The 23,485-nt window shown below is 40.2% G+C and overlaps 2 protein-coding genes across 7 annotated transcripts in view; both read left to right on the top strand.

Annotated features, from left to right (window-relative positions):
- The window catches only part of LOC106095667 (ras-related protein Rab-27A), a 60,517-nt gene that overhangs the window by 11,472 nt on the left and 25,560 nt on the right, over nucleotides 1–23,485 (top strand). The gene's annotated exons all lie outside the window — the stretch shown is intronic.
- The window catches only part of LOC131997036 (circumsporozoite protein-like), a 26,172-nt gene extending 2,687 nt beyond the window's left edge, over nucleotides 1–23,485 (top strand). Inside the window, exons 2-3 of the mRNA XM_059367294.1 lie at nucleotides 9,790–9,904; nucleotides 22,955–23,485. Coding sequence (XP_059223277.1) covers nucleotides 9,790–9,904; nucleotides 22,955–23,485 — 646 coding nt within the window. The remainder of the gene's footprint in view (nucleotides 1–9,789; nucleotides 9,905–22,954) is intronic.

The raw sequence follows: 23,485 nt of genomic DNA, 5'->3' as shown, positions 1-23,485 counted from the left end.
TTGTGAGCATGCCCCGACGGAAGACAAGGACGAGCAGATCAAGGATATTTTCTACGAGCTCGAAGAAAAGTTCAGAAAGATTAGCCTCCATGAAATAACGTCCAGTAATGGGTGGTGGCTGATAGATTTCGCCGCGGCAAAAAACATGGTAGTTAGTAGCACCAGATTTCAATATAAAAATATTCACAAAACCACATGGCTGTCACCCGATCAAAACACGAGGAACCAAATTGATCACGTTGTGATAGATGGAAGGCATTCATCCAGCGTGTTAGATGTACGATCGATCTGTGGAGCGAATAAAGATTCGGATCATTACCTTGTTGCAGCAAAGGTTCGCACCCGTTTGAACATGACGAGGAAAGTACGATGTAACACTGCACGGAAGTCGACTCGGCTGACCCAACTGCTTGATGAAAGCACTCCTTGTTCCGATGATATAATGGCGAAGCCTCCCCCAAGAAACCCATGGTACGACTAAGAGTGTCGGATGTTACTGAAGCCAAGAATGCGGCATATAGAGCAACACTGTACTCAGTAACAACTCGCCACGTCTATTCCGCAGAAAGAAAAAGGAAATGGAAAGGCGTGAGTGTGAGCGAATTGATATGTGCAGGAGTCAGAATGAAGTCCGGAAATTCTAACAAAGAATTAATGGCTTTGGTGCAGGCACATCCTTCTGCAGAGACAAAGAAGGAAATCTGCTAACTGACACAGGTGGCATGCTGAGGATATGGAAAGAATATTTCACCCAACTGCTAGTGTCCGACATTGACGGCGAAGAGGATACCGCAGAACCAATCCCTGATGATGGTATAGAATGTTTACCTCCTAGTCAGAATAAGGTCCAAGTAGCAGTGACCCGACTAAAGAACAACAAGGCAGCAGGAGCCGACGGGTTACCCGCTGAACTATTTAAGACCGGAAGCAACACGCTGATAAGGCGTATGCATCAGCTTATCTGCGCAATCTGGCTAGAAAAAACGCATACTCGATGATTGGAATCTCAGCATACTATGTCCCGTACACTAGAAAGGAGACAAGACGGAATGTGCCAACTATAGAGGAATAAGTCTCCTCCCCATCGCATACAAGATACTCTCGAGCGTATTGTGTGAAAGATTAGAACCTAAAGTCAATGAGATAGTTGGGCCATATCAATGCTGCTTTAGACCTGGTAAATCAATTCTGGACCAGATATTCACACTGCGCCAAATCCTAGAAAAGACCCGAGAAGGAAAAATCAAAACCGACCATCTTTTTGTTGACTACAAATGCCTATGCCGACGACATTGACATCATAGGTCGGTCACCGGAAGTAGTAACAGCAGCCTTTGAAAGAATCGAAAGAGAGTCGGTGAAAATGGGTCTGGCAGTAAATGGAGATAAGACGAAATGGATGGCTTCAACTCCCAAAACGCCTTGTACAACCTAGCAGATAAAGAAAATGGAGAAAGTTGGGAACAACAACTTTGAGAATGTCAGTAACTTTATCTACCTTGGCACCGACGTAACCGAAACGAATGACACCAGTTTTGAGATAAAGCGAAGAATAATACTGGCAAAGACTTTGGACTAAGTAAGCAGTTTAGAAACAAGGCCACCTCTCGACAGACGAAGATTACACTTTACAAGACACTGATACTACCCGTGCTGTTATATGGATCTGAGGAATAGGTTTAGAAATAAGGCGACAGAAGAAGATTACGCTATACAAGACACTGATACTACCCGTGTTGTTATATGGTTCTGAGGCATGGGTTCTTGTAATAACAGACGAGGCAGTGCTTGGAGTATTTGAGAGAAAGATTCTTCGTAAAATATATGGAGCAGTTTGCGTCAATGGAGAATATAGGCGTCGTATGAGCCATGAGCTGTATGACGACGATAGCATAGTTAGACCTCACAAAATACAACGGCTGCGTTGGTTAGGTCATGTTGTCAGAATGGATGAAGAAGCTCCAACAAAGAAGTTTTTTGAAGGCAAACACGGTGGTACACGCAAACCGGGAAGACCAAAAGCCCTATGGAAAGATCAAGTGGCGGGAGACACTTCGAAACTTGGTGTCAGAGATTTTAGAATGAGCGCGAAAGATCGAGGCGCCTGGAACGCTATTGTACGTTCGGCTAGTGTTCTGTCATAGTCAATTAAAAGGAAAAGGAAGGTGATACATCCGGTAAAAGGCTAAACTATACTTGGCTTAAATATACGATTTAACACAATTTAGGCCTTTGGGCTTACATGCTTTGAATGACACGTTTTTTTGGCAAACGAGTCGTTTTTCCTTTATAAATTGTAAAGGAAAAACGACTCGTTTTCAGAGCATTATTAAAGCAAAACCAGTCGTTAGCCAAAAACAGTTTTGGTCTGAACATAGCACAAATCGAAATGGCACAATTTTTTTACAAAACAAGTAAAAACGCATAGGATATCGTGAGGCTCAGAAAAACTCACTGTTTCAAATTTCAGCGAAATCGGGTAATAAATAAAGCTTTTATGGGCTTCAGTCTCTTATCGGCAGATCGGTCTATATAGCAGCTATATCTGAATATAGTCCGATTTGAACCATATTTAGGTCGGGTGTCAGGAGGCTAAAAATAACTCACTATTCAAAATTTCAGCGAAATCGGATAAAAAATAAAGCTTTTATGGCCTTCAGATCCTTCATTGGGAGATCGGTCTATATGGTAGCTATATTTAAATATAGACCGATCCAATCCATATTTACGTCAAATGTCGGGAGGCTTAAAATTTTTAAATTTCAGCGAAATCGGGTAATAAATAAAGCCTTTATGGGCTTCAGACCCTTTATCGGGAGATCGGTCTATATGGTAGCTATATATAGTCTGATCTGAACCATATTTAGGCCAGATATCGGGAGGTTAAAAATAACCCCCTGTTTAAAATTTCAGCGAAATCGGGTAATATATGAAGCTTTTATGGCCTTCAGACCCTTTTTAGGGAGATCGGTCTATATGACGGCTATTTCTAAATATGGACCGATTTAATACATATTTGGGTCAGATATCGGGAGGCTTAAAATAATCCACTGTTGCAAATTTCGGCGGAATCGGGTAATAAATAAAGCTTTTTGGGCTTCAGACCCTTTATCGGGAGATCGGTCTATATGGCAGCTATATATAAATATGGGCCGATCTTATCTATTCTAAGGTCAGATGTCGCGAGGCTTAAAATAACACTCTGTTTTAAATTTCAGCGAAATCCGGTAATAAGTAAAGCCTTTATGGGCTTCAGACCCTTCATCGGGTGATCGGTCCATATGGCAGCTTTATCTAAATATGGACCGATCTAATCCATATTTACGTCAAATGTCGGGAGGCTTAATAAATAAAGCTTTTATGGTCTTCAGACCCTTTATCGGTGGATTGGTCTATATGGTAGCTATAGCTAAATATAATCCGATCTGAACCATACTTGGGTCAGTTGTCGGGAAGCATTAAGCTACTGACTGTATGAAACTCCAGCAAAATTTGGTTTTTATGGGCATTAGACCCTTTATCGGAAAATCGGTCTATATAGCAGCTATATCCAAATATGGTCCGATTTGGTCCGTTCAAGAACTTAACCAGCGTGCATCAAAAAGACGTATCTGTGCCAAATTTCAGCTCAATATCTCAATTTTTGAAGGCTCTGGAGTGATTGCAACAGATGGACGGACAGACAGAGACACGGCCATCGTTAAATCGTTTTAGAATTTTACTACGATCCGAAATGTATATACTTTGTAGGGTCGGAAATTGATATTTCGATGTGTTGCTAATGGAATGACTAAATGAATATACCGCCTATTCTACGATGGTGGGTATAAAAAAAATGTTTGTTTTGAAGAGAAACATCTTTATTTCTTCATTAAGTTTTGTGAATGAGGCTGTAATTGTTTGTTGTACTAAGCTTTTATATGCCTCTCAAATGCATATATATACATACATACTATGATTGCTTTTAAAATGTTCACCGTTTTACAACAGCTTACTTTGTTTCTTCGAAAAATACAAATTTTTGTCTAAAAATCAATAAAATATTATTTTGTATTAAATCGTATTGCCTTATCATTTGAGCCGTTCCAACGAATTTTCTCTGTGAACCACAACGATTTCTTCAACTGCCTGTATTCGAAACAGAATTATTTTTTTGTCTGCATGACTGCCTTGCTGTTTCCGACAGAAAAAATGTCTTTCAATTCTGTCAGAAACACAAGGACACACAAATCGTGCGATGTTTCTGCCAATGGCAGAGACCACATGTTTTAAACATCTATGAGTATGTTGGTATTGTTACTGTTGCAGATGTGCCCATTTTTGGCCTTAGCCACAACATAAACCCTTATCATCGGTTATCCAATTTCATATGTTGATTTATGTTTTGACAGCATTCATTGGAAAACATGGCTCTGGCCAACGAAACTTGCTCTACTGCTTGTAACTCTTTACTTTTCTTTTTGAGTTATCGAGCACATTGAACTATGGCAAGTAATGGCGGCCATCCTTTTAATTTTTCATTGTCAGACATACCTTAAACAGGCATGTTTTCGATAGATTATTGGGAAATGCTACATAAATAAGTATTTATTATGACTTAGGACCTAAATCCTGCGAAGTCGAAGTTTGTGGCACTTTTACTTTACTATGCCAAATTGCTAAATTGAACTATACGTCAAGACCGATCGTACAGGTCTGAGCAGAGTATCTGTTTGTGTGTTGTGAGAAGACGCACTGTAAAGAAACCGAATGAAGGACGTATTCCTTGTCATTTAAAGCAAAAACGTAGATTGTCCATATAATGCTGCTGTACATCTACCCATAGAATTCATGATATGAGGAGTACTACTGAATCGAAGAATGTCACATACATACTATCTGTAGCAATGAGCATAGTAAAGGAGAGTATGTAGGTGGGCACCGTTGCTCATATGTTATCATGTCCGCCTTTGACGTTGAACGCTTGGGTTCGAATTCTGGCAAGAACATCAAAAAATTTTTTTCAGCGTTAATTCCCCCTCCTAATGTGGGTGACATTTGTGAGGTTCTATGGCATGTAGAAACTTCTCCCCTAAGATGTGACGCACTGCACACCGTTCGGACTCGGTTATAAAAAGGAGGTCCCTAATCATTAAGCTTAAACTTTAATCGGGCAGCACTTTTTGTATTTGCAACTTTCAGACAATCGGATTAAAATTAAGATCTCTAGAAGTTCAAGATATCAAAAAGGGGCAAACTGCACTTTATAGGGCGCACCCCCGATTTTTTTAATTTTTTGCACCGTTACTAATTTTGACCCAGGAACATGGATCTGAAGTTCGTTTTTGGGGCAAAAGCTTCTGAGCCTCCCTAGGGCCTTAAAACCGGCCTTGGCGGGAAGTGGTCCAAACTAGTCAATATGCATATCAATTGAAAGGTATCGTCAAGTAGATAAGGAATATGTAAAATCATATATAAGGTGTCTTGAAAATGTTTAACCCAGTAAACAAAGGCAATATGGGTACCAAATAAAAGGTATGAAGGAGTAAATTACGATAGATATAGCGAGATTTTTTAAAACTGTCTATTTCTTCTAGAGCTTAATTAATTTTTTTTTTGCATATCTATCGTAATCTACTCCTTCGTACCTTTCATTTGATACCCATATTGCCTATGTTAAAAAGGTGCAAGATCCTCAAGACCCAGTAGGTCCTTTCCGGGTCCAATTTTTAGACATGTTTTTGCATATTCGTAATATACTCGCCAATACCTTTCATGTGATACCCATTTTGCCTAGGTTGGCTCACTTCCCCCCAACAGGGTTTTTTTGGCCTCAAGTGAGGGGGCGCCCTAAAGTGTGCAGTTTTGCCCTTTTCAAAAAGGGGCTATATATTTTTAGTTTTAGAGGCCACATTGTACTTCGCGTATCAAAGCCATGAGAAGCTTCCAACCATTTAAGTCGCCGGGACCTGATAGAATATTTCCGGTGTTACTACAGAAAGAGGCGGACTACCTGGCGTAGCATGCATCTGACCACTATAATCACAGCGTGCCTTGGACTTGTAAATACTCCGAAAGGCAGGCAGCAGGCAAGGATGTGGTTTATACGCAAGCACCGCAAGGTAAGCTATGCGACGCCAAAGGGGTATAAAGCTATAAGTCTTACGTCCTTTCTATTCTTTACTATGAAGCGTATAGCTGATACCATAAAAACCAGTAGGGCATTTGGCGTACTGCTCAGATACAAACCGCATGGCTATATCAAGGAAAGGAACCCGACACGGGATTGCTGTGACGTACCACATTGCGGTCCGATCTGTGTGGTGTTTATTACTGTCACGAGAAGCTTAGTTGCGAGCTACTGGGCGCGTCCACAGGTTACGGATAGTGGAATGCTCCATAAGGAGAAGCTGCAACGACTGTGAGAGGCCAGGCAGCACCGGGGCTTTTATAAATACTGAGTGCCCATGATGCTCGATACGATTAGGCGAACATGTGGCTACGACATGATAGAAGTATGACCTCGAAAGGGCTTTAAACAATGTGAGGACATCATACTCATCCAATCCTTAGAACTGTACCTGTAGGATCGAGTCCTTAGAGGCTGAATAAACCACATGCATGGGCATGTGCGGCATGGGGAGGATTATATTCTGTACCCTCTTGTATATTCTAAAATTTCTTAGAATTTCTTGTTATATTGTAGTAAATTTCTTTCATTACTTACTTTACTTTAATTGGCTACAACAGAACATTTGTTCCACTAGCCGAATGTAGAATAGCGTTCCAAGCACCGCCATCTTCTGCGCTCATTCTAAAATCTCTGACATCATGTTTCGAGGCGTCTCCCACCACTTGATCTTTCCCTTGGGCTTTTGGTCTGCCGGGTTTGCGTGTACTACCGTGTTTGCCTTCAAAAGACTTCTTTGCTGGAGCTTCTTTATCCATTCTGACAACAAGACCTAGTCAACGCAGTCGTTGTATTTTGATGAGTGTAACTATGCTATCATCGTCATACAGTTCAAACAGCTCGTGGTTCATACGTCGCCTATATTCTCCTTTAACGCAAACTGGTACATATATTTTACGAAGAATCTTTCTCTCAAATACTTCAAGCACTGCCTCATCTGCTTTTAGAAGTATCCATGCCTCAAAACCATATAACAAAACCGGCAGATCAGTGTCTTGTATAGTATAATCTTCGTCTGTCGAGAGGTGGCCTTGTTTCTAAACTGCTTACCTAATCAAAAGTAGCATCTGTTTGTATTATTCTTCGCTTTATCTCAAAACTGGTGTCACTCGTTTTGGTTACGGCGGTGCCGATGTAGATAAAGTTACTGACTATCTCAAAGTTGTGGTTCCCAATGCTCGAGAGTATCTTGTATGCCATGGGGAGGAGACTTATTCCTCTGTAGTTGGGACATCCCGTCTTGTCTCCTTTCTTGTGTACGGGACATAGTATACTGAGGTTCCAATCATCGGGTATGCTTCTTTCTAGCCAGATTGCGCAGATAAGCTGATGCAGTTGCCTTATCCGCGTGTTGCCTCCGGTCTTAAATAGTTCAGTGGGTAACCCGTCGGCTCCTGTTGCCTTGTTGTTCTTAAGTCGGGTCACTGCTACTTGGACCTCATTCTGTCTCATTCTGAACCATCATCATGGATTGGTTTGCGGTATCCTCTTCGCTACCAACGTCGGACACTAGTAAAATGGTCTTTCCATATCCTCAGCATTCTATCTGTGTCAGTTACCAGATTTCCTTCTTCGTCTCTGCAGGAGGATGTGCCTGCACCAAAGCCATCTGTTTGATGTTTAATTCTTTAGTAGAATTTCCGGACTTCATTCTAATTCCTGTACATCTCAGTTCGCTCACACTCACGTCTTTCCATTTCCTTTTTCTTTCTGCGGAAAGCCGTTTCTCCTCTCGCCTTTTCTCCTGATACCTCTTCATCTAGCGCCTTGCTACTGATTGCAGGGTTACTCTATATGTCGAATTCTTGGCTTCAGTAGCATCTTGATCGTACCATGGGTTTCTTGGGGGAGGCTTGCGGTACCCAAGTACGGATTTCGCGGCATTTTATATGAAGTGGGCAAGGGTTTGCCACTGCGCTATTATATCATCGGAACAAGGAGTGCTTTCGTCAAGTAGTTGCGTCAGTCGAGTGGAATATGCCGCTGCCATCTGTTGTGTTTGCAGCTTTCAATGCCGAGCTTCCCTGCAGTATCAGATCGTACTTTCCTCGCCATGTTCAAACGGGTGCGAACTTTTGCTGCAACAAGGAAATTTCTTTCATAGGATTTTTTACGAATGTATCTGCTTTGGTGACAATTCTTAATCTAGAAAATTATTTTATCCCTTGCCTAGTCATATGAACTTGATAGTGGCTCAGAGATGTAACATTAGGTCTTATAAAATAAGTATACCAGGAAAAAGAGAGTATCTTCAAACATCCTAGTATACCATGATTTCCTTGGTAACCTAAGAACACGTTACCATTTTTTTTTTAATAGAATTTTTGATTGATGGATTCGGGCATGAAGCAGCAATGACTGAAAGCTGATGTTTGGATGTTTGTGTATTTTTCCAAAATTCTTTTTTACTTCCTTCTAGGCAACAAATAGGAAGCATGGCATGGCCATTTTCCCTTGAAACCATAAAATAATAGGAGATGGGTGGTTGAGTGAGTGAGTGTCCGTAAAAAGTAATAGGCCTAAATGAGTATTTGACAAATGCTCACAAGTATAATATATCCATTTAGGCCATGGTCAATTGTAAGAGCTCCATGTTTGAATAGATTTTTCATGGTAAAAATGTTGTCAAATAAGATATTTGTGGATTTTGACAAAGAAGTGTTTACTTTTGTAATCAAAGTTTTACATCAAATTAAATTTAAAAAGTTTTTCTTTTGCTGGGAGCAGTAGAATACACATTGAATAAGAAGTAAGAAAATTAAAAAAAAAATTAAAAGAAAGAAAATGAATTTTTCAATATTACACATTGTTATTTTATATTGCCATCAAATTGGGTATATAAAGAAATTTTTATTTAACATTTGCTGATGTTAAATTAAAAATTTTTTGAAGAAAACAGTAAAAGATATCTGAACCACAGCTAAGACTTTCCCTATAAGTTAATAGACTTTTTTTTGGCGTATTTAAGCGTTAATTTTTGTTTCAAAGCATAGGTTAGGCTAGGTTAGGAAAGAATGACAGTCCTTTATAGACTCACTTTAGTGACAGAGAACTCAATGCCGCCTAAAGCACAGGGAGCAGACGATGAGATCATGATCTACTCCCAAGAAGCCCATTTACTCAAGATTTGGAAGACTAGTATACGCAAAGATCCTAATATTGGAACATCAGGCAGTACAGGGACGGTAGTCTTAATACAGCCTAACGAACAGGGACCCGATGATGCAACCATTACCGACATTCTCAAGATTCGGAAGACTGGGATGGGCAAAGATCCTAATATTAAAACATCAAGCAGTGCAGTGATGGGAAACTCAATGCAGCCTAACGCACAGGAGGGCAGACGATGAGACTATCAGCCAAGAGGCCAATCTAATGGAGGACCAATGATTGAGGTCATCCAGATAAACTCCCACAGGAGCGAGACAGCTACTCACGCTCTGATGGAAAAAATTAGCAAGGGCAAGAATCATATTGCCTAAATTCAGGAGCCATGGACGACCCGGAACAAAGTTTCTGGACTGAACCATATCAACTACCAACTATTCTATGCTAATACTGGTACTCAACCAGGACCTGCGTTATTTATCATAAAAATTTTAATTATGTATTTTCTCCAGAGTTGTCAAAGTCGGAAGCAAGAGTGATGAGCCAGGAAAACGGTGGATCATACCTGGCATCACTTTTACTGCCGCTCGACTCTCCGGCACCGCCAACTACGTGGGAGCTGCAACGGTTGGTGAGGAAAGTAAAACAGGCAGGAAACGAGGTACCAATAGGGTGCGATGCGAACTCTCACAACATTATGTGTGGTAGGACCAACATTAATAAGCGGGGTCAAGCCCTGCCAGAGTTGTTGAATACTAATGACCTAATAACACTTAATATTGGTAACACCGCTACCTTTTTTAATAGGATTGGGAGGAGGTTTTAGATGCGACATTATGTTTGGATGATGATGACGATGAGGTTCAGGATTGGACGGTCACCATGGAACATTCCTTCTCAGACCATCGCTACATCAGGCTTAGAATGGCGCGGCCAGCGCCGAATCCGATAAGCTTCCATAAAAATTTGAAAACCAAATGGACAAAATTCGGAAGACTACTGAGAAGAAGACTTGGGCAAGATAATTTAGATTGTTCAAGCATAGAAGACATTGATGACAATTTCTTTCGAAGAAAACCTCTTCCTCTTCGAGAAAGGAAATTAGCCCTAGAAAAACCCAGGATGACAGGGGAGATTCGCAACACTGGGAAAGGGGTCCTCAGAGTTTTTAACAGAGCTCGTCGTAAAAAAACGAAAGTTTACTGGGTTGTGTACTACACAAGGCTCAAAGAATACAATAAGATTACCACAGCGGCAAAATGTTATTCCTGGAAGCTTTTCTGCGAACTGGTCGATAGCGTTAATGAAGCCGCCAAGATGAAAAAGTTTCTCTCAAAAACCCATGGAAATGCAAATTTTGCCCATGAACATTCCCCTAAGGAACAGGGAAGAGAAAACTTCTCACATATCAATGAGTGCAGTCCGATTCAAGTTTAAGCTCATTGATAAAGGGCCTCCTTTTTAAAGCCGAGTGAGAACGGAGTGCCGCAATGCGACACCTCTTTGGAGAGAAGTTTTACATGCCATAGTACCTCACAAATGTTCCCAGCATTAGGAGGGGAAAAACACCGCTGAAAATCTTTTCTGATGGTCTCGCCAGGATTCGAACCCAGGCGTTCAGTGCCATAGGCGGACATGCTAACCTCTGCGCCACGGTGGCCTCCTCAAAAACCCATGTCCAAACTGAAACTTAAGTAGACGACATGGGAGTGAGAGCAGAGAGCAGAGTCTGTCTCCTTATGTACTGTCTCCTTAGTACATAAGGAGACAGACTATCTGGCGCCCCATCTGGCTTGTATTTTCATAGCATGCCTAAGACTTGCATATACTCCGATAGCCTGACAGGGGGCAAGGGTGGTATTTATACCAAAGGCCGGCAAGGCAAGTTATGTGACACCAAAATCCTACAGACCTATAAGCCTTACGTCCTTTCTACTCAAAATCATAGAACTTATTGTGGATACCATTATAACGAGTAGGACATCCAGCGAACTGCTCAAATAAAAACAGCATGTCTATGTCAAGGGAAGGTCGGTGGAGACTGTCTTGCAAGAGGTTGTGCATAAAATAGAAGAATCCTTCGATGCCAAGACTTACACATTGGCGGTTTGTATTGACATTGAGGGGTTGTTTAACAATGTGCGGACCTACACAATGATCCCATCCTTAGACCAGTACCGGATAGACCGGATCCCTAGAGAATGGAGAAACCGTATGCTAAGGAACAGGTGGATAAATTGCGGGTCCTATGATATAAATTTGAGGAAAAAAGTTGCACAAGGCACGCCACAGGGAGGCATTTTATCGCTACTACCTTGGGTGACCACCATAAATAACCTATTACGGATGCTGATTGAGGAGGGATTTAAATCCGTCTAAAACCTAAAACCCGCTATGCAGACGATGTTATAGTACTTCCAAGGGCTAAGAATCCCAACCTGTTATGCTGAAAGGTCTTGCATATGGCATAAAAATGGGCTAGACCTAGGGCTCTCAATGGTAATCCAGAGAAGACTGAAATATGCCTGTTCACGAGGAAAACGAAGGTGGGCCAAATTGACGCACCAAATTGACGAAGGTGGGCCTCAATAAAATGATTTAAATATCTGACAAAGTCACATAGTGATCTTGGATAGGAAACTTAATTGGAAGTGTCACATTCAGGAGCGTATTGAGAAGGCTCACAGATGTTGGGCACTATGTAGATGGGCTGTTTGCTCGAAATAGAGCCTGAATCCGAGGACTGTCCATTGGCTCTACAGGAGCGTGATTAGACCAATACTTACTTATGCCTCAGTAGTTTGGTGGACTGCTATGGAGAAAAAGTGCAACGTAAGGACCATACAACAGGTTCAGAGAACATGTTGTCTTGGCATAGGCGGAGCGATGAGGACCACGCCCACTAGAGCACTGGAGACTATTCTAGGAATCCGACCAATTGACATACATATTAAGTGTGAGACAGCCACTGCGGCTATGAGGCAATTGGAGAATGGATTGAGGATAGGAGCCTCAGCAGTTTGGTGGACTGCTATGGGAAAAAAGTTTAACGTAAGGACCATACAACAGGTTCAGAGAACATATTGACTTGGCATAGGCGGAGCGATGAGGACCACGCCCACTAGGGCACTATTCTAGATATCCGACCCATTGGCATGCAGATTAAGTGTAAGGCAGCCACTGTGGCTATGAGACTTAAGGCGATGGGAGAATGGATTGAGGATGGCAGCAGCTTATACCATCGCGGTATAAACGAGGCGACGATAGGAAACATAGAAGGAAAGAGGTTTCCGTACGGATACCTGAGACGACACTTGAGGTCGAATGCGAGGACTGTCGAAACCCTAATATTGCCATCTGGAAGATTATGTTACACGGATAGACAGATGGAAGGATAAAGGACAGAGTGGGCCTGGGGTTCTACACTGTGAACCCAAGGACTGGGGTATGTTTTAAACTGTCTGACCATAATACGGTCCTGCCAGCGAAGATCCGGGCGAACACAGAATGCGTGAGGTGGTGAGGTGCTAACGCAAGGACATCGAGTGTGAACATCTTTATACAGTATAATGGCCATAAGGGCAATAACAACCAGGAGGGTAAGATCACAAACAATCTTGGAGTGTAAGAAGCAGATTAACGCCTTCTCTGAGGATGGCACAATTCGCATCGATTGGGTGCCGGGCCGTAACGTAGTAGTGGGAATGAAAAGGCGGACGATTGGGCGGCGAAGGCCAGAGAACTGCGTCAATAAACTTCGTTAACCCGAAGCCTTTCGGGTCGATGCTGCTCGAGTTAAGGGCGTGGGCGACGAATGCGCATGCAACACTGTGGAACAGCGAAACAGTCCGCAGGACGGCGAAAATCCGATGGGGCGATCCGGATCGTGAGAGGACGAGGCTACTACTGAAATGAAGTAAGAAGGAGGTCAGTGTCGATTTTGGTATTATAACGGGACACATAGGACTACGAGCTCACTTTTGCGAAATCGGTGAGGCAACACTGTGGAACAGCGAAACAGTCGGTAGGACGGCGAAAATCAGATGGGGTGATCGGGATCGTGAGAGGACGAGGCTACTACTGAAATAAAGTAAGAAGGAGGTCAGTGTAGATTTTGGTATCATAACGGGACACATAGGACTACGAGCTCACTTTTGCGAAATCGGTGAGGCAAGTGACAGCATGTGTAGAGCATGTGGGGAGAGGATGAGACGTTGGGGTATTTCCTATGTCATTGCCCGTCTTCGCTGCTATAAGACACAGGTACTTGGGTGGGGACACAATACCAGACATGAACCAACTTAGGGGCGTGGTATGGAAAAAAGTTAGGAATTATATAGATAGCACGGAATTTCTGATATATTGGGTTGCCCAAAAAGTAATTTTTCATATAGTCGGCGTTGACAAATTTTTTCACAGCTTGTGACTCTGTAATTGCATTCTTTCTTCTGTCAGTTATCAGCTGTTACTTTTAGCTTGCTTTAGAAAAAAAGTGTAAAAAAGGTATATTTGATTAAAGTTCATTCTAAGTTTTATTAAAAATGCATTTACTTTCTTTTAAAAAATCCGCAATTACTTTTTGGGCAACCCAATAGATTTTTTTTGAGGTTACTTTTTAGTATTTAGAGCGCACAACAAACCGATTACTGGCTCAGGTGTATGACCAAAGCGGCAGGGGCGGATTAATATCCGCACCCTTTTTCTAACCTAACCTGACCTTACCTAAGTTTCAGTTTGCATATGAGCTGAAGCTATTTTTAAGCCAATTTCTCCACTTATTCCAGTTCAATAAATTTATATTTCTTTAATCACAGTGTTATAGGCTTTTATGAGTCAGGCACATCATAATTTCCGCATAGGAAATTCTTGTTAGTATGCGGCTTTGATGGCGCACAGCTGTTAAGTTGCACTCATAGAGCACTTTCTCACAATGAAATATGATTTATATGAAACTGAAAATGTACAAATAAACACTTTACTGTTCCGTGACTTTGACAATGGTATGGCATATTAAAGTGGGTCGCATTATATGTTAGAAAATTAAAGTATGCAACAAAGAGCCTTAGAGAGGTTATCATGCCAGACTATGACGCTGAACGCCTGGGTTCGAAACCTGGCGAAACCACCAGAAAAAAAGGTTTTTCAACTTTGGTTTTCCCCTCCTAACGCTGGCGACATTTGTGAGGTAACATGCCATGTTAAAACTTCTCCCCAAAGAGGTGTCGCACTGCGCCACGCCGTTCGAACTTGGCTATAAAAAGGAGGTCCCTTATCATTGAGATTAAAATTGGAAACGGGCAGAACATAGTGATATGTGAGAAGTTTGCCCCAGTTCCTTAGTGCAATGTCCATGGGCAAAATTTGCAATTTGCAACTATGAGGCTTTGAAGTTTTTGGTTCTCTTTCGACCCACCTTCAACTATGGAAGTTAGTGGTAGATCCCTGGTACACCAGTGTTTGTGGTCTACTATTTGTTGCCAGCATTAAATGGTAAAATAAACATTGAGAGAGAGAGAGATATGTCACAGCTGAGATGTACATAGAACGGAAATTACAGAGCATGGAGAATAGGAGAATCTGTAATAGACTTTTGCAAGTGTGCATGTGATTTGTGGTTTACGCCATGGTAACACCCTCAAAGTTACAAACCCACTCGAAGGCAATAACATTCCGCAATAAAACTGTGGATAACTTGCGGACAACCTCCCCATGAAAGGAAAAAGGAGAGAAAAAGCCACTACAACACCACTTTAATGCGTCTACAATGGACAGCATGTCTTTATAAAAGTAATTTTTTGCTCGCTATGCCTCTGCTTAGCTCCTGCTGTGGTTACTCTTGCCTACAGCTTGAGCGGAAGTGATTTGTTGATGCAACATTAGTTGTAATTTCAATTTAATAGACAGTCTTTCATTTTAATTCAAGTTTAATATGAACTTACAAGACGGTGACCCATTAATTAATTAAATGCCAAAACAATATGAAATTACTTGAACCGGGAATGAGCTTCGTTCGGGCTTTAAGCAGCTTAGCCAGGCGAGGTTATCAACTATTATTAGATGGTTGATATTAAAACAATATTTGTGTAGTATTTTTCTTTGTGTTACCTTTCCGCCTCTTGTAACAATGGAGGATGACAAGGACGACGTTGACCTTCGTATGTGGCTGTGGCTTGCTGTTCTGGACTCATTCGATGGCCATTAAGCCATTGACACGCGCACGCAACGTGATGCTTGTGGTGGTCTACTGACTTTTTGTAAATTTATATTTTTATCTATAACACCACAAAAATAGCCATTCTGACACTAAATTAGCAAAGCCATTTCACAATAATATGTACATATTTACATGCTGAACATTTTATTTAAGTTTTTGAGCAGCTAACTCAACCTTTATTAAAGAGAATTTTAAAAATATAGCACAACGATATACCAAAAAAATGTTTTTTAATATAAGAAGGATCCCTAAGGAAGAAAATTTCATAGAAAGTTTGCATTTGAGGCTTTTAATAATAATGTGAGGACCTATACACTGATCCAATATTTAGAGTGGGTGGAACAGGTCTCTAGAGACTGCATAAACCATATGCTAACCAACAGCTGGGTAAATTTGACATAAAATTAAGAGAGAAAGTGGCATAGGGCACGCCTTAGGGGAGCATATTATCGCCACTACTATGGTGACCGGCATAAATAGCCAAGTATGAACTCTGATTCAAGAGTGTTTGAACCCTCTGTTACGCAGACAATATTATAATACTTCTAAGGGGTAGGAAACAGCTATCCAGAAAGATTGAAAGGGTCTTGGAGATGGCATGCGACTGAGTTAGAACTAGGGGTGTGCGGTGATAGATATAGCTCTGCCACCGTAGCGCAGAGATTAGCATGTCTGCCTATGACGCTGAACGCCTGGGTTCGAATCCTGGCGAGACCATCATAAATTTTCAGCGGTAGTTTCACCCTCCTAATGCTGGCAACATTTGTGAGGTACTATGCCAAGTAAAACTTTTCTCCAAAGAGGTGTCGCACTGCGGCTCGCCGTTCAGACTCGGCTATAAAAAGGAGGCCTCTTATCATTGAGCTTTAACTTGAATCGAACTGCCAAAGTAGTGATTCTAGGTGTAACTTGAGTTTAGTTAAAAATAAGAGCCATATAAATGTTTACAAACAAAAGTTTCTTCCTTATAGGATTGGACGATCTAATAACCATATACAATTTCGAAAAGATATCTTTATTCGCCACCATAGCGCACAGGTTAGCATGTCCGCCTATGACGCTGAACGCCTGGGTTCAAATCCTGGCTAGAATATGAACAAAATTTTCAGTGGTGGTTATCGTTTTCTAATGCTGGCGACATGTAAAATGTCTCCCCAAAGAGTGGTTGCACTGCGGCATGCCGTGCAAACTCGGAGGTCCCTTATCATTGAGCTTAAATTTGAATAGGACAGCACTTATTGATATGTGAGAAGTTTGCCCCTTGTCCTTAATGGGATGTTCATGGGCAAATTTGCATTTGCATGTTTAATCGTTCACAAATAGCAGACTTATTTTCACTAATTATACCCATCACCATAGGATGGTGGTATACTAATCTAGTCATACCATTTGTAACACCTAGAAATATTGATCTAGGACCTCATAAAGTATATATATTTTGGATCGTCTTGACATTCTGATTCGATCTAGCCATGTCCGTCCGTCAGTCTGTCGAAATCACGATAGCTGTACAGCTATCCGCTTGAAATTTTGCACAGATACTTAATATTGATGTAGGTCATTGGGGATTGCAAATGGGCTATATCGGTTCAGATTTGGATATAGCTCCCATATAAACCGATCTCCCGATTTGACTTCTTGAGCCCTGGAAGCCCGAATTTTCATACGATTTGGCTGACATTTTGCACATAGTGTTCTCTAATAATCTTCAACATCTGTGTCAAGTACGGTCCAAATCGGTGTATAACCTGGTATAGCTCCCATATAAACCGATCTCCCGATTTGCCTTCTAGAGCCCTGGAAGCCACAATTTTCATCCGAATTGGCCTAAATTTTGCAGATGGTGTTCTCTTATGACCTCCAACAACTGTGCTATGTAAGGTCTAAATCAGTCTATAACCTGGTATAGATCCCATATAAACCGATATCCCGATTTGACTTCTTGAGCCCCTGGTAGCCTTAATTTTTATCCCATTTGGCTTTTATTTTGCACATAGTGTTTTTTCATGGATTCTAACAACTGTGTCTGCTACGGTTCAAATCGGTCTATAACCTGATATAGCTCCCATATAAACCGATATCCCGATTTGACTTCTTGAGCCCCTGGAAGCCTCAATTTTCATCCGATTTGGCTTTTATTTTGCACATAGTGTTTTCTTATAGATTATAACAACTGTGTATGGTACGGCTCAAATCGGTATACAACCTGGTATAGCTCCCACATAAACCGATCTCCCAATTTGACTTCTTGAGCCCTGGAAACCACAACTTTCATACGATTTGGTGTTTCACACATGGTGTTCTCCAACAACTGTGCTACGTAAGGTCTAAACCGGTCTATAACCTGATATAGGTCCAATATAAACCGATGTCCCGATTTGAATTTTTTTGCGGCTGAAAGCCGCAATTTTTATTCGATTTGGCTGAAATTTTGCACTAATTATTCTGTTATGACCCTCAAGAACTGTGTTAAGTAAGGTCTTAATCGGTTTATAACGTGGTATAGATCCCATATAAACCGATATCTCGATTTGACTTTTTGAGCCCCTTGAAACCTCAATTTTCATCCGATTTGGCTTAAATGTTGCACATGGTGTTCTCGGTCTATAACCTGATTTAGCTCCCATATAAACCGATCTCTCGATTTGACTTCTTGAGCCCCTGGAAGCCTCATGTTTTGTCCGATTTGGCTGAAATTGAGCATATAGTGTTCTGTTACGACTTTCAAAAACTGTGCCAACTACGGTCCAAATCAGTCTATAACCTGATATAGCTCCCATGTAAACCGGTCTGTCGATTATCCTTGTTCGGTTCCTAGAAGCTTTAATTTTTGCTGGTTTGACAGAAGAACCAAAATAAAAACCTTTTTTAAAAAGTTTTTGGCAAAATGTGGTTGCAATCAATGCATTTGGCAGACTACAGAGATCGCTATTTCGAAGTTCACCAAGCTCCATAATCATTTGCTTTGCCCCATTACATGCTTCCATCACTCACTAATTAGTGAGCTGTGCAATGGCAGAAACATGCCTTTTTGAGACGAAGAAAGAAAGGTAAACCACCAACCGCCAATATCTCTAACTCATAAAGAACATCTAGCATCAGCAACACACACTATGCCAAAACCCTGTTACCCAGCAACCTACGTTTGCAAAGAGTAACCTTTTAATGTGTTTATACACATATGTCGGCGTGATTGCCGTTTATTCATCTGTTTTTGCTATACTTTAGAAAAATTTAGAGAAAATTTTGTGAAGTTTTGTCTTAGGGAAACTTTCAAAAAAAAAAAAAAAATCTTAAGGAAAATTTCAATAAATTTTTTTTCTTTAGGGAAAATTTCAATGAAATTTTGTCTTTAGGGAAAATTTCAATGAAATTTTGTCTTTAGAGAAAATTTCAATGAGATTTTGTCTTAAGGGAAAGATTTAATGAGATTTTGTCTTTAGGGAAAGTTTCAATGAGATTTTGTCTTTAGGGAAAATTTTAATGAGATTTTATGTTTAACGAAATTTCAAATGAAAATTTGTCTTTAGAGATAATTTCAATGAAATTTTGTCTTTAGAGAAAATTTCCATGAAATTTTGTATTTAGAAAAAATTTCAATGAAATTTTGTCTTTAGAGAAAATGTCAATGAAATTTTGTCTTTAGAGAAAATGTCAATGAAATTTTGTCTTTAGAGAAAATTTCCATGAAATTTTGTCTTTAGAGAAAATTTCAATGAAATTTTGTCTTTAGAGAAAATTTCAATGAAATTTTGTCTTTAGAGAAAATTTCAATGAAATTTTGTCTTTAGAGAAAATTTCAATGAAATTTTGTCTTTAGAGAAAATTTCAATGAAATTTTGTCTTTAGAGAAAATTTCAATGAAATTTTGTCTTTAGAGAAAATTTCAATGAAATTTTGTCTTTAGAGAAAATTTCAATGAGATTTTGTCTTTAGAGAAAATTTCAATGAGATTTTGTCATTAGGGAAAGTTTCAATGAGATTTTGTCTTTAGGAAAAGTTTCAATGAGATTTTGTCTTTAGGGAAAATTTCAATGAGATTTTGTGTTTAACGAAAATTTTGTCTCTTGATAAATATAATATTGTCCTTAGATAAAATGTCATTTAAAATTTGACTTTGGAAAAAATTCTCTTAAATTTTGTCTTTGGACAAAAATTTATTGAAATTCTAATTTAAAACAAAATTTAATTTAAAATTTTTCCTTTGAGCAAATGCTGAAAGCCTCCCGGCAATATGATGTTGGCTGTATTACTCTTTTCCTAAAAGTGTAAATGGTTTTGCTGGTATCAACAATCATTTTCATATCTTTACTGCGTCCTAGATTATCTTCTAGTCTCAAATTTAAATTTCATGCCAAAATGCTCATAAATTAGAACTCCTGCTTAGGACACATACAAAATAATCTTGCCTAATTTATTCGACCAGTTATGAATTACTTCCCCGCGTGGGCTTTAGTAGTTTATCATGACAACCATGTTGGGGATATGATAATTTTAAAGCTGTAATAAAACATTGTTCTGGGAGATATGTTTGTGTGGATGCAGGAGTTTATCCTTGTATTACTTGAGTTCTCTTAATTGTATTTATTATAAGGCTGTTTCTTATAATGTTTGCGCCATTCGCTTGTACTTGTTCAGACGGACATATGGATGAACAAACAGACAGTCAGAAAGATAGGTATACAGAAGAAGAGAAGATGCCAGGGGCACATTTATCTTACCACCACTAAATAATGTTTGAATGAGAGCTCTGCCATTTACTCCCCCCGCCCACAATCAAAACCAACACAACGCACACCTTGTCCGGGTTTCTTAAAGGAGAATTGTAAATACATTTGCGGCTTTTAAATTAAATGAATTTAAACGAAGGCTAAATACGGCCAACTGGAATCGAATGTCTGTGCATTGGCTAAGGTGACATCGATGTTTGTTGTGGTTGTCAATGCCATTTTCATACCCTACCCCACTATTGTGGCACAGGGTATTATAACTTAGTGCATTTGATTGTAACACCCAGAAAAAAGAGAGAAAGGCCCATTGAAAAGTATACCAATCGACCCAGGTCCATCAAATTTGGTTCAGAATTGGATATAGCTTCCACATTGAAATTTGATACGGATTGTTTAATAACCCATATGAAAACATCCGCCGAGGTCCATCAAATTTGGTTCAGAATTGTAATTTTACGGTCGGCACCGACCGACTTTTGCTCTTTCTTACTGGTTTTACTTATAATTATTTTTATACCCTCCACCATAGGATAGGGATATACTTTATAACACATCGTAAAATTGGTCTTAGACCCCATAAAAAGTATATATTTTTGGTCGTCATGACATTTTAAGTCTAGCCATGTCCGTTTGTCTGTTAACTTTCCAAAGAGTAAAGCTAGTCTCTGAAACAGTGCACAAATACTTCCTTTTAGAGTAGGTCGGTTGGGATTGTAAGTGGGCCATATCGGTCAATGTTTTGATATAGCTCCAAATAAACCGATCTCCCTATTATACTTCTTGAACCTCTAGAGAGGGCAATTCATATTCGATTTGGCTGAAATTTCGCACTATGACTTCTACTACGGTCTCCAACATCCAAATCAAGTATACCCCTAATCGTCTCATAACCTGATATAGCTTCAATGGCATAACACTTATTTTCCATTATCATTTGTTTGCTTATAAAGAGAAACCGGGCAAAGAACTTGTTTGTTTTTAATTTTTCACCTCGAAAAGTTTGAGTAAATCAGTATTGATTGAATGACAAAGTTACTTGAGAAAGTTCTTTTTATTGTTGTTCTCCGTGGAGACGCCCGTAAAATTATTCTATCATAATGTTGTTTGATAAACGCATAAAGGACAATTTAGAAACTTGTGTAAGAAATTATCTCTTTGATGTCATTCACTTCTATTATGTGAATGACTTTACGAGTTGAGCAGCCAAGATGATGGCTCTCTTCTCTGCTCACCACCTTTGAATGTAGTAGTGGATGGGCTTGGTGACGTGTACGTGATGTATTAAAAAGCAATGACATAAATCATACGCTAGGGTGTACCACCTTATCAAAAGGGGTAAAATGGTTATAATCTCTAGATTTGAATGCTGCGTGATTTAAGAAAATTAAATGAGAATAAAAAAAAACTAAATGGCAAAAATTTTAAAAAATTAAATATAAAGGGTTGTAAATAAATCCAAAATATATATAATATTTTTATAGAAATACAATTTTAACACAATTTTCCACGAAAATATCTATTGAACTAAAATGTTGATGAAATTCTGCATGGAAAATTTTGACAACATTTTCGACAGAAATAAAGTTTTGACCAAATTTCCTATATAAATAAATTATTGAAATGAAATAAAAAAACTGAATAAATTTAAATAATAAAAAATTGAATGGTTGCAAATAAATCTAAAATATGTTGACTATTTTATTTTCACCTCTACCTTATTTATTCGATATTGTTGTTTTTAATTCAAGCTTGAGGTTTTTTGGTTTTTCTCTTCTCTTTATTATTTATGCATTGATATTTCGCATTTCAATGAAATGCATTTTCAAGATATGATCTACAATAAATTAAATTTATTATACCCTCCACCATAGAATGGGGGGTATACTAATTTCGTCATTCTGTTTGTAACTACTCGAAATATTCGAGTCCGTCCGTCTATCTGTCGAAAGCACGCTTACTTCCGAAGGAGTAAAGCTAGCCGCTTGAAATTTTGCACAAATATTTTCTATTAGTGTAGGTCGGTTGGTAATGTAAATGGGACATATCGGTCCATGTTTTGATATATCTCCGTATAAACCGATCTTGGGTCTTGAATTCTTGAGCCTTTAGAGTGTGCAATTCTTATCCGATTGGGATGAAAGTTTGCACGACGTGTTTTGTTATGATATCCAACAACTGTGCCAAGTATGGTTCAAATCGGTCCATAACCTGATATAGCTGCCATATAAACCGATCTTGGGTCTTGACTTCTTGGGCCTCTAGAGTGCGCAATTCTTATGATATCCAACAACTGCTCCAAGTATGGTTCAAATCGGTCCATAACCTGATATATCTGTCATATACACCGATCTTGGGTCTTGACTTCTTGAGCCTCTAGAGTGTGCAATTCGTATCCGATTTGAATGGCATTTTGCACGTAGTATTTTGTTATGATATCCGACAACTGTGCCAAGTATGGTTCAAATTTGTTCATAACCTGATATAGCTGTCATATAAACAGATCTGGGGACTTGACTTCTTGAGCACCATTAAACGCAAATTTGTCTAAACAGCGTGAGTAAATCAGAGGTTCAACTCGTCTTCGCGCACATTATTCCATGTGTAGGATCTAATCGCGTTCCCTGTCGAAATCATCCCGTCTTGTCTATGTATCTCTTACTAGAGATACGCCCATAAGATCACCCAGATGGGAAAAAAATCATCTCTTAAGATGGAAAGCTTATGCTAATGTAGACCGATCCCCTCTCCGATCCCCTCTCCGATCCACTCTCCGATCCCCTCTCCGATCCCCTCTCCGATCCCCTCTCCGATCCCCTCTCCGATCCCCTCTCCGATCCCCTCTCCGATCCCCTCTCCGATCCCCTCTCCGATCCCCTCTCCGATCCCCTCTCCGATCCCCTCTCCGATCCCCTCTCCGATCCCCTCTCCGATCCCCTCTCCGATCCCCTCTCCGATCCCCTCTCCGATCCCCTCTCCGATCCCCTCTCCGATCCCCTCTCCGATCCCCTCTCCGATCCCCTCTCCGATCCCCTCTCCGATCCCCTCTCCGATCCCCTCTCCGATCCCCTCTCCGATCCCCTCTCCGATCCCCTCTCCGATCCCCTCTCCGATCCCCTCTCCGATCCCCTCTCCGATCCCCTCTCCGATCCCCTCTCCGATCCCCTCTCCGATCCCCTCTCCGATCCTCACTCCGATTCCCTTTCCACGATCCTTAAAAATCTTATCCCGAATGGGTCCCTGTGCCTGAGACCGTCGTCAGTCTAG

Source organism: Stomoxys calcitrans, chromosome 4, assembly GCF_963082655.1.
Source record: "Stomoxys calcitrans chromosome 4, idStoCalc2.1, whole genome shotgun sequence".
NCBI classification, from domain to species: domain Eukaryota; kingdom Metazoa; phylum Arthropoda; class Insecta; order Diptera; family Muscidae; genus Stomoxys; species Stomoxys calcitrans.
This window is presented reverse-complemented; position numbering and strand designations above follow the sequence as displayed.